This window comes from Notolabrus celidotus, chromosome 13 (genome assembly GCF_009762535.1).
Source record: "Notolabrus celidotus isolate fNotCel1 chromosome 13, fNotCel1.pri, whole genome shotgun sequence".
NCBI lineage: Eukaryota > Metazoa > Chordata > Actinopteri > Labriformes > Labridae > Notolabrus > Notolabrus celidotus.
This window is the reverse complement of record NC_048284.1, coordinates 30,339,670-30,353,352: the sequence shown is the minus strand read 5'-3', so window position 1 is coordinate 30,353,352 and position 13,683 is coordinate 30,339,670. Positions and strand designations below refer to the sequence as shown.

The window sequence follows — 13,683 nt, the reverse complement described above, 5'->3', positions numbered from 1 at the left end:
GATCTTAGAGGATTGATTGAAGAGAAACTTTGGGAGGCAGAAGACGAAACAATGCTCCTGATAAACCCCAGAGAGAGGACGTAGAGTTAAGATTATTTAGTTTATCTATAAATCTCACCTGATCTTCATTCTCAATCTTGTCACTGACGTCTTTGTTGCCCTCGCCTTCTCCGATACCGCCGCCCTCGTAGTCGTGAAACTCTGTGGCTCCTTCTCCGTCTCCTCCTGCCATCAGCTCCTGAGGGAGGCAGAAACCCTGAAGAGAGAAGAGAAGGACAGAGATGATCATTTAGTCCCTGCTTTGGTTTGTCTTCAGACTGTGGACTTATGTTTCATGCTGCGTACCTTCTGAGCAAGCTGAGTGAAGATGCTGGCGAGCACAGACAGCAGCTTCCCCGTGCTCCTGTGAGCTCCCACCGACACGGACACGTAGAAGCGCACAACGTCGCAGTACACGCCGAGCAGAGGCTCCAGACGCACCAGCATCCTGCACGCCCTGCTCACCTCCTGAACACACACAGACAACAACGACAGACGTATGAATGAATGAACAAAAGCTTCATGAGATCAGAGGGGTTTCATTAAGTCTAGAAACACTTCTAGTTCACCAGAGAACAACATAACAAAAGGTGTTATCTCTAGATTTCAAATGTCAACCTTGTTGGATTTACTCTGTTATATTTACATGTTTGATGCACAAAAACACAACCGATCTCCACATTTTTAGACATTTTAAAGGATAAATTCACTCGTAGCACGCCATAGAGCTGTAGAGCCGTAGAGCATCATCTATTAAGCCTTTTTCAATAACAATGTTTAAGTTGTGCACCTGCTTTTGCTCTCCATACAGTGTCAGTGTCACTCCACGTCAGATTAAGTGTGGTTCCTCTTCACCGTTACAGAAACAGCAGAGACTGACTGAATCATGATGTATGATGAGCTTAAACTGACTGAATTCTTCTAATCAAAGGTAGTTTGTCTCAGACTTTTCACAGGAAAAGCTTCTTTGGAGCTATTTTTGTTTATAATGTAGGATCATCTGTTTGTTGTTTTTTGTGTCTGAGGGAAAAACATGATCAAGACTGAAGCAGTTATCATTCACAGGGGAATGTGACTGCTTATTTCACCAAATTGGGAATGGACAAGAACAGAAACAGAAACATGAGGACACGACTGATCTGCTGTAAGGCAAAATAGTTTCTTTGTTTACATATTTTCAGGCATTTTCACCCTTACTAGATAGGCTAAGTGAAGAGAGACAGGAAATGTGGGGAGTAGAGAGCGAGGGAAGACATGCAGCAAATGTTCGAGGCCAGGAGTCAGACCAGAGACCACAGCGAAGAGGACTCTAGCCTCTGTTACAGGGCGAGCGCTTTAACTGCTCGGCCAACAGCGCCTCTTGCCAAAAACTGCTGAAAGACTGCCAAAGAACATTTATGATTTTGTCTGATCATTGTTGATCCTGCATACGATCTCCTCTCACTGTGAACCAAGTGTCTGTTTTATTTTCTATTTTTTCTGTCAGGTGACATGGAAGCATCACCGCTTCAAGCACGACAGACATGCATTATGCAAACATTTCTGCTGTTAGCCTCTGCAAATTAAAAGACAGCTGATCATGATTAAAATCCCTGCTTGGGTTTGATTTTCATTTAGATTTAAGAGAGCACAGTTAAACCTGTTTTAAACCTCTGCTTCGTGGCAGATGTGGACATGAGCAATACATACATCGATCGTCCTGTTTCCTGTCCCGCTGTGTTTTCTGTTCACTTTTTCACGGTGGTTCCGAACGTATTTTGTCAATTTACAGCTGATACATGTTGATGTTTATCATACAGACATGATTACAGGGAAGAATAAAGAAGAGACGTCAGAGGAGATGAATGCACGGCTGATGTATGGCGATTCAGTGCTGTAAATGCAGGAAATACAATGCTGTCGAGTGGACTAATCACAGAACTTGTGGTCCGTGTCGATTATATGTGTAGTTATATTTTGGAGGAGATGCGTGTCAGCTATGTGCGTAGACTTCTGCATCGGATAAGAGCTACGCAGACCTATGGCGTAGGCTATGGCGTTGATGCTATACAGAAGTATAGACCAGGCTTTATTCAAGAGATCTTCATCTAGGATGATTAGAAACACCTCCCCCTGTGTGTTTGAAGAAAGAAGTTTGAGGTATCATCTTCCAGGCTGACAAGCTTTAACAGCTTTTATATACAACATCACTTGACCTGAACAACACCACAGTCGAGCAGAGGAGTTCAGTTGATTTGATTGAGTAAAATTAAGATGCGAGTGTCCTCAGCTGTCCTCGTACCTGCAGCTGTGACGGCTGACACGAGTCTCTGTGAGTCCTGAGGCGGCTCAGCAGTCCCTCCACACCCTTGCTTACTACTCCCAAACTCAGAGCTTCCACCTCTGCTTCCAGATCCTCCTCCAGGAGTCGAGTCAGGTGACCGGGCTTCAGCAGGTCAAGAGATTCTTCTTCTTCCTCCTCCTCTCCCTCTTCTGCAGTGCCCTCTGAAACATCGAGTGACAACATAAATACTACTACTGACGACTGCAGGATAAATGTGACATGAGACCAAAAAAATATCTAGATCTTGAGGAATAAATAAGAAGCATGTATAATAACAATTTAGACTTTTAGTTAATGCTGAAGTAAAATATGTTTATCTTGGTTGCTCCTTGTAAAACCAGGGTTGTTTAGAGGTTTGTCTACAGCTGCTACACAGACTGTTGCTCATACACTTCTCCTCTGCATGCCCACAGTTTCTCCACCCAATGTGAAATGGTCATTAAAGACCAGAAGGCCATAAAATCCAATAACGCTCCAGTGCTTGTTCTCACCTCTCTTGACGTCTTCGGGCTTCTCTGGTTGTTGCTCTCTCTCCCGTCTCTTCACGAGCGTCTGAACGGCACACAGCACCGTGTTGATGTTCGTCTCCAGCTCAGCAGTGAAGTCGGAGCAGAAGGCAGGCTGGTGATCTGTAAGTGAAATCAGAGGCTTTAGAAGCACGCTACCAGATGTGACTTTATCTGACTATAAAGTGTGAATGCTGCTTTAAAGCTACAGTGATGAGTTTTTGGATGTTTATCAAACAGACTGAAATTAATGCGAGAGCAGCTCAGTCTTCCAGGTGGTGAACTCTGTGACTCTGTCCTCTATTTTTTATAAAGATTGTTTTTGTCTATATTAGACGGCTTGAGAGAGACAGGAAACAAGGGGGAAGGGAGAGGAGGGCTGGACGTGCACCAACCAGTCCTGGTCTGAAGTCAAACCAGCAACTTGTGACAGTTTCTATATGGAGAATATCACTGCAAGATCACGGTTAAAAACTGATGTATTCCAGATGATGTGGTCACCTGTTGCTTCATCTCTTTCAGTTAACTTTCTGATGGACTTTTTGTGATAAACTGCACATTATCATTATCTTCCTCCACTCTCTACTCCCCACATTTCCTGTCTCTCTTCAGCTGTCCTGTCAATAAAGGCAAAAAAGGCCAAAAATATATCTTTGAAAAATAAAAAGTTTACTGTCTCTATTTCTATTACTTTACTACTATTCTATTTTTATTATATTTAATTATTTTTATTTAGTAATTATTTTTTTATATATATATTTTTGGCCTTTTTGCCTTTATTTTATAGGACAGCTGAAGAGAGACAAGAAAATGTGGGGAGTAGAGAGAGGGGGAGGACATGCAGGAAATGGTCGACCGGCCGGGAATCAAACCGGTGACCCCTGCGACGAGCCTCTGTATGTGGGGCACTTCGACCGCTAGGTCACCAGCGCCCCTTGTATTTAGTAATTTAACATTTTGATTTGAATTGTAGTCTATTTTTATTTTTTATGTATTTATCTATTCATTTTACATTTTTGATTTAATTTGTAATTTTCTCTTTCAAATCATGGGACTGTTTTATTTCTATTATTTTAATGAAATATTTGTGCATGAGATCTGCCTCCAAGTCTAATGGCTGCATTGTTGTTTTGTATTGTGTTGTTTGAGTCTAATCAAATGAAGAAATGTAGCCTCCATGAATGTGACCTCTGCCACACAACCAGCACCCTGACTTCAAAGTAAATTAGATTTCCAAGGAGTCAAATAACACTTCTAAGCTAAAGTGAGTGTTTGTCTTGTCACCTGAGTTCTGGGGTCCCAGTGAGAGCAGCTCAGTCTTCCATGTGGTGAACTCTGTGACGCTGGCCTCCACCTGTCCTCTGACGTACTGCAGGCTCTGTGAGATGGCCGGCTGGTTGTCTGTGCTGCTGACATTCACGGCTGTGAAGAGCTGCTCAATGCCGGGCATCTGAGCCACCACAGCTCCCAGCTGATCGAAGGCGGAGCAGCACGTCACAAAGTGTTTCCTGTGGAGAGGAACAGAGGTTTTAGGACTGCTTTCTTCTTCTGCTGCTTTAAACCTGAACTGTTAAGTGCTCATGTTTTACCTTGTGTGGAGGACTCGGTCTGATGTCTGCTGAGCCACATCGTCCAGCTCCTTCTTCAGGCTCTGCGTCTGCTTCAGCATGCTGTCAAAGTGAGCGTTCAGTTGGCACCAGGCAGCGTCCCCCCTCCTCATCAGACAGCCGGGGGGCTGGCGGTGAGCAGCGAGCGGGGACGGGCACCTCAGGGTGTGCTGCCTGCTGCAGCTGCTCGTCTCCTCTTTCTGCTGCAGGTCCTCGGGGCAGCACTGATGGAGCCAGGAAAGCTGCTGCAGGAGGGTAGAGCACTGAGCGGCCAGGTCCTGGCCTCTGCTGACCCAACCCTGCAGAGAGTCCTGAGGAGGGAGGGTGCAGCCTTGATCCTCACTGTGGCTCTGGAGGTCAGTCTTGATACCCTGAATGCTGTTAGTTAGACTCCTGAGAGTGATGAGAGAAGAAGACAAGAGGTTTAAATACAATAATAAACAACACTTAATGTATATTCATCTAGTAGATTAAAGGTTGTCTGATTAAAAGACATTATGTAACAAACAGAGGATGACAGTTACATACACGACCGCACAGGCTGTGAGAAGAGTGATAAGTTTTGCTCTAAATCTTTTATGAATCCCTAAATCTCTATGAGCCCATCGGTTATCCCCTGACCTGTCACTGAATGGTGGCCAGCTTTTCATTGCATTCAGGTGAAGCCAGAAGTTACCAATAAACAACTTCAAACCTGAGCTTAATTTTTCTGTGAGCTGCTTTGTTTACAGTCCAATCAGCAGTTTGAGAAGCGACCATGCATTCAGAGAAATTCACCCCTCTAGATATATCTGCAGAATATTCGCCATCATCAGTCGCCCGTTCATGTGGTTCATTAGTTTTAAGTCTCTAACCCATCACTGCTCCCTGTATGCTCGAGTTGGCTGGTCTGCACTGTCTACCTGAAGGCTACATCCCTGGCATGTCCTTGTTTATAAGGCAATTCTTAACTTGCTTCCCTCTTAGTTATGTGATGTTAGTCCCCAGAGTGCGTCTTGAAATGGGTATAATAATTTTAGATATGCTGCTCCTGCAGTCTGGAACCTGCTGCAGGAGAGCCTGGATTTGAGGGAGTCTCTTTAAATGTTTTTAAAAGTAGACTGAAGGCATTGGAGGAAGATGCATCAGCATGTAGATACTTTGACTGATGACTTTGCTCTGAAATTCATGATATGCTGTCATGTTTTAGAATTCTGTGTTGTTTGTCTCTAACTTTGTTGGAACGTGCTGCTGCCGATCTTGGCCAGGACACACTTGTAAAAGAGATTCTTAATCTCATCGTGGTTTTCCTGGTTAAATACATTTAAATAAAAAATGTAAGTGTGCAAAATGTTGTTGTGTCAGCAGACTGACCTGAGATGAACCCACTGCTCTGTGAGTTTGGACAGTCGTCGTCTCTGTCTGAGGAGCAGCTTGAAGAGATGAGCAGAGAAACCTCTGCAGCGCTCAATGTTCCCAAAACCCAGCTCCTGAAACGAAAACATGCAGATACATTATAGACTACAGGGCTGTGCTCTGTCATCTCTTCATTTATAACCCCAGAACATTCAGACAGAGATGCATCAGAGCAGTACATGCTGCATGTTGTCTCACCTTGGCGGCGTTCTGCAGAGCTGTCTGCATGGCTGTCCTCCTGGCCCACGAGCGGTAAAAGTACTTCTGACATCCATCCCAAGCTGTCACCAACTCTGAGAACAACCTACAGCAACACCAACACAGAGACCACATTCAGAGAGGACGAAACACCTTTCAACCGGAAAAACCTGAGACTTGAAGATGTGATTTTGATGATCAACAGCCTCTGCAGCAGAGAGCAGGACACGCTGATTCACAGAGCAGAAGTAGCTGAAGCTGATTTTGAAAACTAGTCACTGTTCCAAGTTGCACAGCTGTAATAATCAGTGTTGGGCATGCTGGTATTTGATGCATCATTCAGACCACCTAAGGTCAAAGCGCTGCAGACTCTGCAGCACACGAGTCCTCTATGGTGTTCAGAGTTATTTCTAATAGAAGTCAAACACAGTCTCAGGTTGTACTTACGTGCTCTCAGCCGGCTCCTGGTTCCTGACAGCAGACAGAGCCGTGCTCAGCTCCAGCGGCTGCAGACACAGAGTCTTCTCTGGATCAGCCGTCCTGTTCCACGTCAGGCCTTTACGATACGACAGACCTGAGGGAGACCATGAAACATACAGTACATAGAAGTTTGTTTGTCTGTCTGATAGTTGAAGATCTTTGTCGGATCTTTAAACGAAAGAGAAGAGAACTCACCGATTTCTGTGAGCATCTTGAACAGGTCTGACAGTGCTCTCTGTTTCTGCTGCAGGATGTGTTTCACCTCGGCTTTCTGCTTCTCCTTCTCTGCTGATGTGTCCACATTGAGACTCTGAAGGTCCCGCAGGTTACTGATCACCTCACCTGAACACATTCAAAGACCAAATAACACTGGAGTCATGCCGTCATGTCATGCTGCTCATCCCAAACCCAAAAACTAAAGGAGCAGACTCCGACAGAGACAGAATAAGATCCTTATTCTAAGCAGAGCAAGTCGGATCATTCGCTTTGAAGTCACAAGACTTCATTCACAGAACTGTGATTTTATCTCACATAAACTGAGAGTTGTCTCATTCTTGTCTGATAGAGGATTTCAGCTGCTCAACAGTTCAGGGTCTCCTTTGTTGTGTTTTTAGTTTCATGATGCTCCAAATGTTTTCAATGGGTGACAAGTCAGAACCCCAGGCAGACCAGTTCAGCACCTGGACTCTTCTACTACAGAGCCATGCTGTTGTGATATGTGCAGAATGTAGTTTATCATTGTCTTGTTGAAATATGTAAGGCCTCCCTGAAGAAGTCATCGTCTGGATGGCAGCATATGTTGCTCCTCAACCTGTATATATTGTTCAGCATTAATGAAGCCTTCATAGATTTGTAAGCTACCCATGCCATGGACTCTTATGATCCCCATACCATCAGGGATGCTGGCTTTGACCTGTGAGCTGATAACAAGCTGTGTGGTTACTCTCCTCTTTAAAGTCGAGGATACAGCGTCCATGATTTCCAAAAAGAACGTCAGATTTGAATTTGTAACACCAAAGGACAGTTTTCCTCTTCTCCTCAGTCCATCTGTTTCTGGATCATGTTTATACAGTATATGGTTTCATTTTTGCATGGTTCAGTTTAACCTGCATTTGTGGATGCAGTGGAGAACTGTGTTAACAGACAATGGTTTGTAGAAGTGATTTTGAGCCCCTGCAGTGATTTCCACTGAAGAGTCATATCTGTTTTTAAAGCATCCTTTAATGATATTATGTACTGTAGATGATGAAATCCACTAATTCTGATCATTTTACTAAATAATAATTCATGTTGACATGCTAAGTGTTAAATGTCAACAGAGGGTGGTGGTCTCTAAGTTGATTCACCAATGTTGCTCTCTTTCTCTATCCCTCTCTCTCTTTTGCTTGCAGCAGCTTCATTCTGAAAAATGACTGACAGTAGATCTGTGTATCTTGTTCTTGTTTTTCGAAACTATTGAATTTTAAAAAATAACTTTAAAGCATGTGGTATTGAAAAGTATTGAAGAATCACACATTTTGCCAATTTTAGTTAACAATCTTAACAAAAAAATTAACAAAAAATCATCCGTTGTTATATTCAACATAAAGTTCTGCTGTGTTTTAAGGATAAATTTAAGTATTGGACTCATTAAATGTTGACCTGATAATCTAAAATGACACAATTTAATCTGAGGGTCTCTTTAAACCTTAACTGTAGCGTTAGTTACATTTCAGCCTGCAGACCATGGTGCTAAATAAGCAGAGCCGTGGAGTCAGATATGTAAATGATCCTGCAGGGAGCACCAAAGGACAGCATGGACGTGCTCAGTGACTCTGGTGTCAGTCTGCTTTACACACTGAGTTTGATGACTGTGTTTGTGTATTTGTTACCTGTGAAGCAGTCCAGGTCTTCAGCCAGCTCAGGGACAGGGTTTTTCTTAAGCAGCTGGACGCACATTTTCTTCATCTTCCTGGACAGAACGGGCAGACGAGCCTGCAGAGATGAAGCTTCAGCTCCCTCATCCGGGGCCTCATTGAGCTGAAAAAGACCATTTAGTTAACACATAATGATAACTGAGTGAGGATGATAAGATGATCCTCTCTGTGATTTAGAGATCTGTACCTCCAGGTCTCTGCCCTTCCCAGGCGGGTTGCTCTTCAGTGCCCGGTGGACCCGGTGGATGGGGGTCTCCTCTGGGTTTGTGTCCACACTGTCCAGGCTGGTGTCACTTCCCTGCTCCACCAAAGAGGGGATGCTGGGACCGCTCAGAGCCTCCTGGAACTTCCTCACAAACTTGAAGAGAGTCCTGAGAGGAAAGTACATTGATAAAAAAGTGTTAGCGACAGGGCTGCTGTCTGAACTTTAACCGGACTCTGTGCCCTTAAGAAACAAACATGATAAACACAAAATCAGAGCTTACCGGTGAGTTTTATCCACGGACTGTTTGATGGACCAGAAGCTGACGTCATTCCACTTTGAGATCTTCACAAAGTCCTGAAGAGAGAATTTAAAATCACAGAGTGAGCATGAAATGTGTTCAGATGTGTTCAAATCAAAAGCAGAACATGTTTTTAATGGTGCTAGTTTAACAGCAGATCGTTTCTTATGGTGTTATTTCATTAAAAACAACCCACAAACATTTTCCCCTCACAGATACATCGGAAAACCAACGCAGCTGGGAAGACGTGTTTCACAGCATCATCCTGACTGCCTTGTTTGATGAACTGCTCCAGGATCAGTACCAGGATTTCTCTGATGGGGTGCTATTCCAGCTTTGGGCATCCTGACCATCAGTCTCCAATGAGTCTCAGTTTCACTGTATCTTGCACGACAAACTACAGTCAGCAGACTTACTGTCTTACTACAGCACTATGAACCCAGAATAAACAGGTTTACTGTGGATTATTGACAGTATATAGATTGACTGATAGAATAACTACAGCATATGTATGAAATTAGGATTTGACGGTGCGGATTTGGCCTAATGGTTAAATCGCTCGTCTCTCTCTTAATCTCCTCTATCCCTCTTTCCAAGCTACACCCGGTCTCAGCAGATGTGTGTCTATCATGAGTCTGGTCCTGCTGGAGGTTTCTGCCTGTTAAAGGAAGTTTGTCCTTGCCACTGTAACTTGCTAAATGCTGCAAAGTGCTCTGCTCATGGTGGATTAAGATGAGATCAGACTGAGTCCTGTCTGTAAGATGGGACCGGGTCGTATCCTGTCTTGATGTTGGGTCTTTGTTCATCATGTAACATAGAGTACGGTCTAGACCTGCTTTGTTTGGAAAGAGTCTGAGGATAACGTTTGTTGTTACTTGGCGCTATATATGTACAGAGGCCATAGTCCTTGTCACAGCGGTCACAGGTTCGAATCCCAGCCTCAACCATTTGCTGCATGTCTTCCCTCACTCTCTACTCCCCACATATCCTGTCTCTCTTCAGCTGTCCTGTCCATCAAAGATAAAAATGCTCAAAACATATAAGGATCACTGTGTTCATATAGACTCCAGGAGGAACGAATGACACATATGACCAAAGATTTCTAGACGCTTATGCAAACCTTGAGCTCCTTCTCGATGGGCTGTCTGAGCTGAGTCACTCTGGTCTGGATGCCCTCAGAGAACTGGCTGTAGTATTTGTGCAGATTCCAAAGAAGACTGGACAAAGGCTCTGAAACACAAAGTTCAACATGTCAATGAGTGTCTATTTACTCCACACTGAGCAGCCTAGTTCTGACCATGGACTGGAGTTCACGGGTCAAATGTGTTTGAGCTTCAGTGATGAGATGCTTGTTTCTGACACATTATTGAGCCCATTGGAATCCGATCAGTGATGTCTGAGATGGTTGGATGCCTGACCTGCACACAGAGCGGGGAGCAGAGGGCTGACCCCGTCTGGTCACAGGATCGATGATGTCATCAATATAAACACGGGCAAACATGAAGGCATTCCACAGAAATCTGATGTTTCTTTTTGCTTCAAACATCATGAAAAGGTTGTGAACGTGGTGTTTCCAAACTCTGCAGAGCTGAGCTGAGGTTCTAAATAAAAACCTGTGAATCCACTCTCTAGTCCCTCAACTCTGAGCTCACTGAAACATGAGGGGTCACTGACGTTATGTCGAGGTCAATGAGTTAACCAGTGAAAGGACATGTCTGTTATGGCAACTATTGGCGCTTGTGTTCCCATTATCTCTTGTTATGTGTGTGGCTTTGTTCCCACCTAACCTCAGGAACATTATCTTTCTATTTCAGGTATTACTTGTTGATGTCAGGTTACGACATTCTAATGCTCTACCTGTTTGCTCTGCTCATGACTCCATTAACCCTGCTTGCACTGAGAGTTTCCCTGCTTGTGCACAGATTACCTCTTCCAGTGCTCATCTTTGCCCTCCTTGTGCTCAAATAAGCGCTGCTTGTCCTGAGATTCACCCTGCTCTCACTCTCTCAGATTGTCTCTGCTTGGTTTGCTCTCTCTCTGCTCAAATATCCTCTGCTTGTTCTAAGAGTTTTCCTGCTTGTGCTCAGAGTTCCTCTAACTGTGCTTATAGTAGCCCTGCTTGCACTCAAAATGTTTTGGCTTGTGTTCAGAATCACTATTGCTGTGCTCATATCTGCTCTGCTTGTTCTAAGAGTTCCATTGAATGTGCTTATATTTGTCTATTTAACGGAAAAACGTAGTGCAGCTTGGCTCTCTAACCTTTTTGACACCCTAATAGTATGTGTATTAGTATCAGTATGTGCTGTTACAGTTTGCACCCTCTGTTTTGCACGTGTTCCATCTAATAATGTTGCTTTCAACAGAAGTGCTTTCTAGAATTGACTGAAGAACGGTTTGAGCCAATTTGACTCAGCCATGTCTCCTGGAGAAGGAACTCACGACTAAAGACTTCCACACTGTACTATAAGAGAAGCTTTGTTTGTCAAGCAAACATGATGGCTTTTTGTTCCCTCTTGGGAAATGGAAGGACCCTGTAACCCCAACATATAGCCAGAGGATAAGGGAGGTCATGTGTCTTGTCCACCTAGAAAAAATCAGATACACCATCAGGGGTTGCACCAGGAAATGATTTAGCAGCTGCCAACATGACTCTGTAATCCCGCTCTTACTTTTACATTTTTATTTCTATATAAATTTATATAATTACTTTTTGTTTTATTTGCATGTGTTTATATGTACACACTCAAATGTATTTGTATTTTTTGTGTGTGCGTCATGTCTGTATAGATGTTTTTGTTTAATTGTCTGCCTGTGTGCTTATTGAAGATCCAGTGCTGTGGGAATTGGGAGCAGGACATCCTATGTTACTTTTGTTGTTGTTCTCAATGTAAATGTTTTTTGTGACTATGTTTGAAAAATAAAAAAGACTTAGTATCATCTTGGGTTTGTCGCTCTGCAAACTGCACAGCTCTCTGTGTGACACTCATCAGCTTTGCAAAGATTACTAAACTAAAATCACATTTTTTTAAGCTCTAGGATTCTAATTTTAGTTTTGATCAATGAAGTCTTCCTGCCTTTCTTGTGCAGGTATAACAATGTTGGGTTTTTTTGTAAACGATATGTATTGGTGGTGGTTACATAATCTAACAGGTTGTGTCTGCTTCTAACCTCCGCAGCTGTATTAAACTTCCCTCTCTTGTTTTTTAAGTGTTTTGAAACAGTTATAGTGTGATTATAAATAATACTGAAAACACAACTAGTACATCTTACTGTAAGAGTTACAGAAGTCACCACTGGCCTATTGTCTTTTTATACAGGCAGACTGTAACTGTGTTCTAGAGGTCAAATCCTCTGGACATGGACGGCCAATTTCGAGGGCCAATGCAGGTTTTACAAACGATGCTTTGACCTCCTCTCGTAAAATTGATCAAGTTATACTTTCAATACAAGAGTGCATCCATCGTAGAAATATTTTCAGACATTAACTGTAAAATCTGGATCACTTTCATTCGTCCAGCTTCTTCTTTTCCCTCTCTATTGAAGTGTTTGAAAATGAGGAAAGTACAAACTGCAAAATGACCCAGAACAAACATTTAAGCTTATTGAGAAGGAACCCAACATGAACTGTCTCACTGTGTGTTCATGTACATGAAGACTGTGTTTGTTTAGACTTGTGTGCTCTGTGTTTGAAAAACTGACCTTGTCCAGGCTGGGCGGGGACCAGCAGGAGGTGGCAGTGGAAGCTGAGCAGCATGGCCAGGCGGGTGTGAAACTCTCCCAGGGTGGAGCCCTCCATGAAGGCCTGCAGGGTGGAGGACACGGAGGACAGGGACAGACGCTCCACCTCCTCATCTGGAGAGAAAGGACACAGGAAGAGAGAGAGTCTTAGCAGTGACAGGTGTTTGAACAGGGGAGTTTTAATGGGTCTGATTCTTTACTCTGCTCTGGTTTTGGGGTTAAGCTTCTTTTTGCAGATATAAATGGAATATGCAAAAACTATAAAATGAATTTCTTTGAATTAATTAGCCTTTAATGTGTTAGTTAAGAATAGTTTAATGATTAAAACTTGTCAGGCAGCTCTTGTATTTTATTTTAATGTACCTGTGTTAGCGTCCATCCTCTGCTCCTCCAGGTATCTCTCCACCAGCTGGTAGATGGAGAACCAGTGTTTGGTTGATTTCTCAGTGTGCCGTTTCATTGCGTTGTCCAGACTGCTTGACCAGCAGCTACAGGTGACACACAGGATGACAGGACACATTTATATTTACACACAGGAACAGGAAACAGCCTCTACACCTTGCTCATGGTCCTTGGATAAGGGCCTGTGTCCTCTAGAAGCTTTTATCACGCTGGAAATACTGAACTTCTTTGGTTTTGTGTGAAAATCCTTGTAAGTGAACACAGGAACTAAAAGATGGGCTCAGTCTCTCTTAACAAAGTACTTCATTCAATCTCAATAAAGCCTCAGAGGCAAATTGGGAAATTTAAGTTTCCTTCAGCCTCTTGTCTCTGTCTCCACTGACGTCTGAATACCCCTTGAGAAAGTTCCTGCTATGAAAATAAAGCTTTGAATGGCCTACAAAGTACCATGTCGGATATTAAAACCCTTCGTGTCTTACTTGAGCTCCAGTTTTCTCCACTGGATTATAAGCTGAGTGACCGGTTCCAGCTCCTTCCGCAGAGAGACCGAGCGGCTGGCGTTGTTCTCCCAGTCCT

General features: G+C 43.4%; 1 protein-coding gene across 1 annotated transcript in view; it reads right to left on the bottom strand.

Moving 5' to 3' along the window:
• The window catches only part of mdn1 (midasin AAA ATPase 1), a 73,000-nt gene that overhangs the window by 13,896 nt on the left and 45,421 nt on the right, over positions 1 to 13,683 (bottom strand). The window contains exons 68-84 of the mRNA XM_034699186.1: positions 13,587 to 13,681; positions 13,069 to 13,193; positions 12,667 to 12,819; positions 10,088 to 10,197; positions 8,950 to 9,023; positions 8,652 to 8,835; positions 8,420 to 8,567; positions 6,744 to 6,890; positions 6,516 to 6,642; positions 6,069 to 6,174; positions 5,829 to 5,944; positions 4,458 to 4,868; positions 4,153 to 4,376; positions 2,854 to 2,991; positions 2,321 to 2,523; positions 346 to 507; positions 119 to 256 (exon numbers count right to left, since the gene is read on the bottom strand). Of these exons, the coding sequence (XP_034555077.1) occupies positions 119 to 256; positions 346 to 507; positions 2,321 to 2,523; positions 2,854 to 2,991; positions 4,153 to 4,376; positions 4,458 to 4,868; positions 5,829 to 5,944; positions 6,069 to 6,174; positions 6,516 to 6,642; positions 6,744 to 6,890; positions 8,420 to 8,567; positions 8,652 to 8,835; positions 8,950 to 9,023; positions 10,088 to 10,197; positions 12,667 to 12,819; positions 13,069 to 13,193; positions 13,587 to 13,681 (2,661 nt within the window). The remainder of the gene's footprint in view (positions 1 to 118; positions 257 to 345; positions 508 to 2,320; positions 2,524 to 2,853; positions 2,992 to 4,152; positions 4,377 to 4,457; positions 4,869 to 5,828; positions 5,945 to 6,068; positions 6,175 to 6,515; positions 6,643 to 6,743; positions 6,891 to 8,419; positions 8,568 to 8,651; positions 8,836 to 8,949; positions 9,024 to 10,087; positions 10,198 to 12,666; positions 12,820 to 13,068; positions 13,194 to 13,586; positions 13,682 to 13,683) is intronic.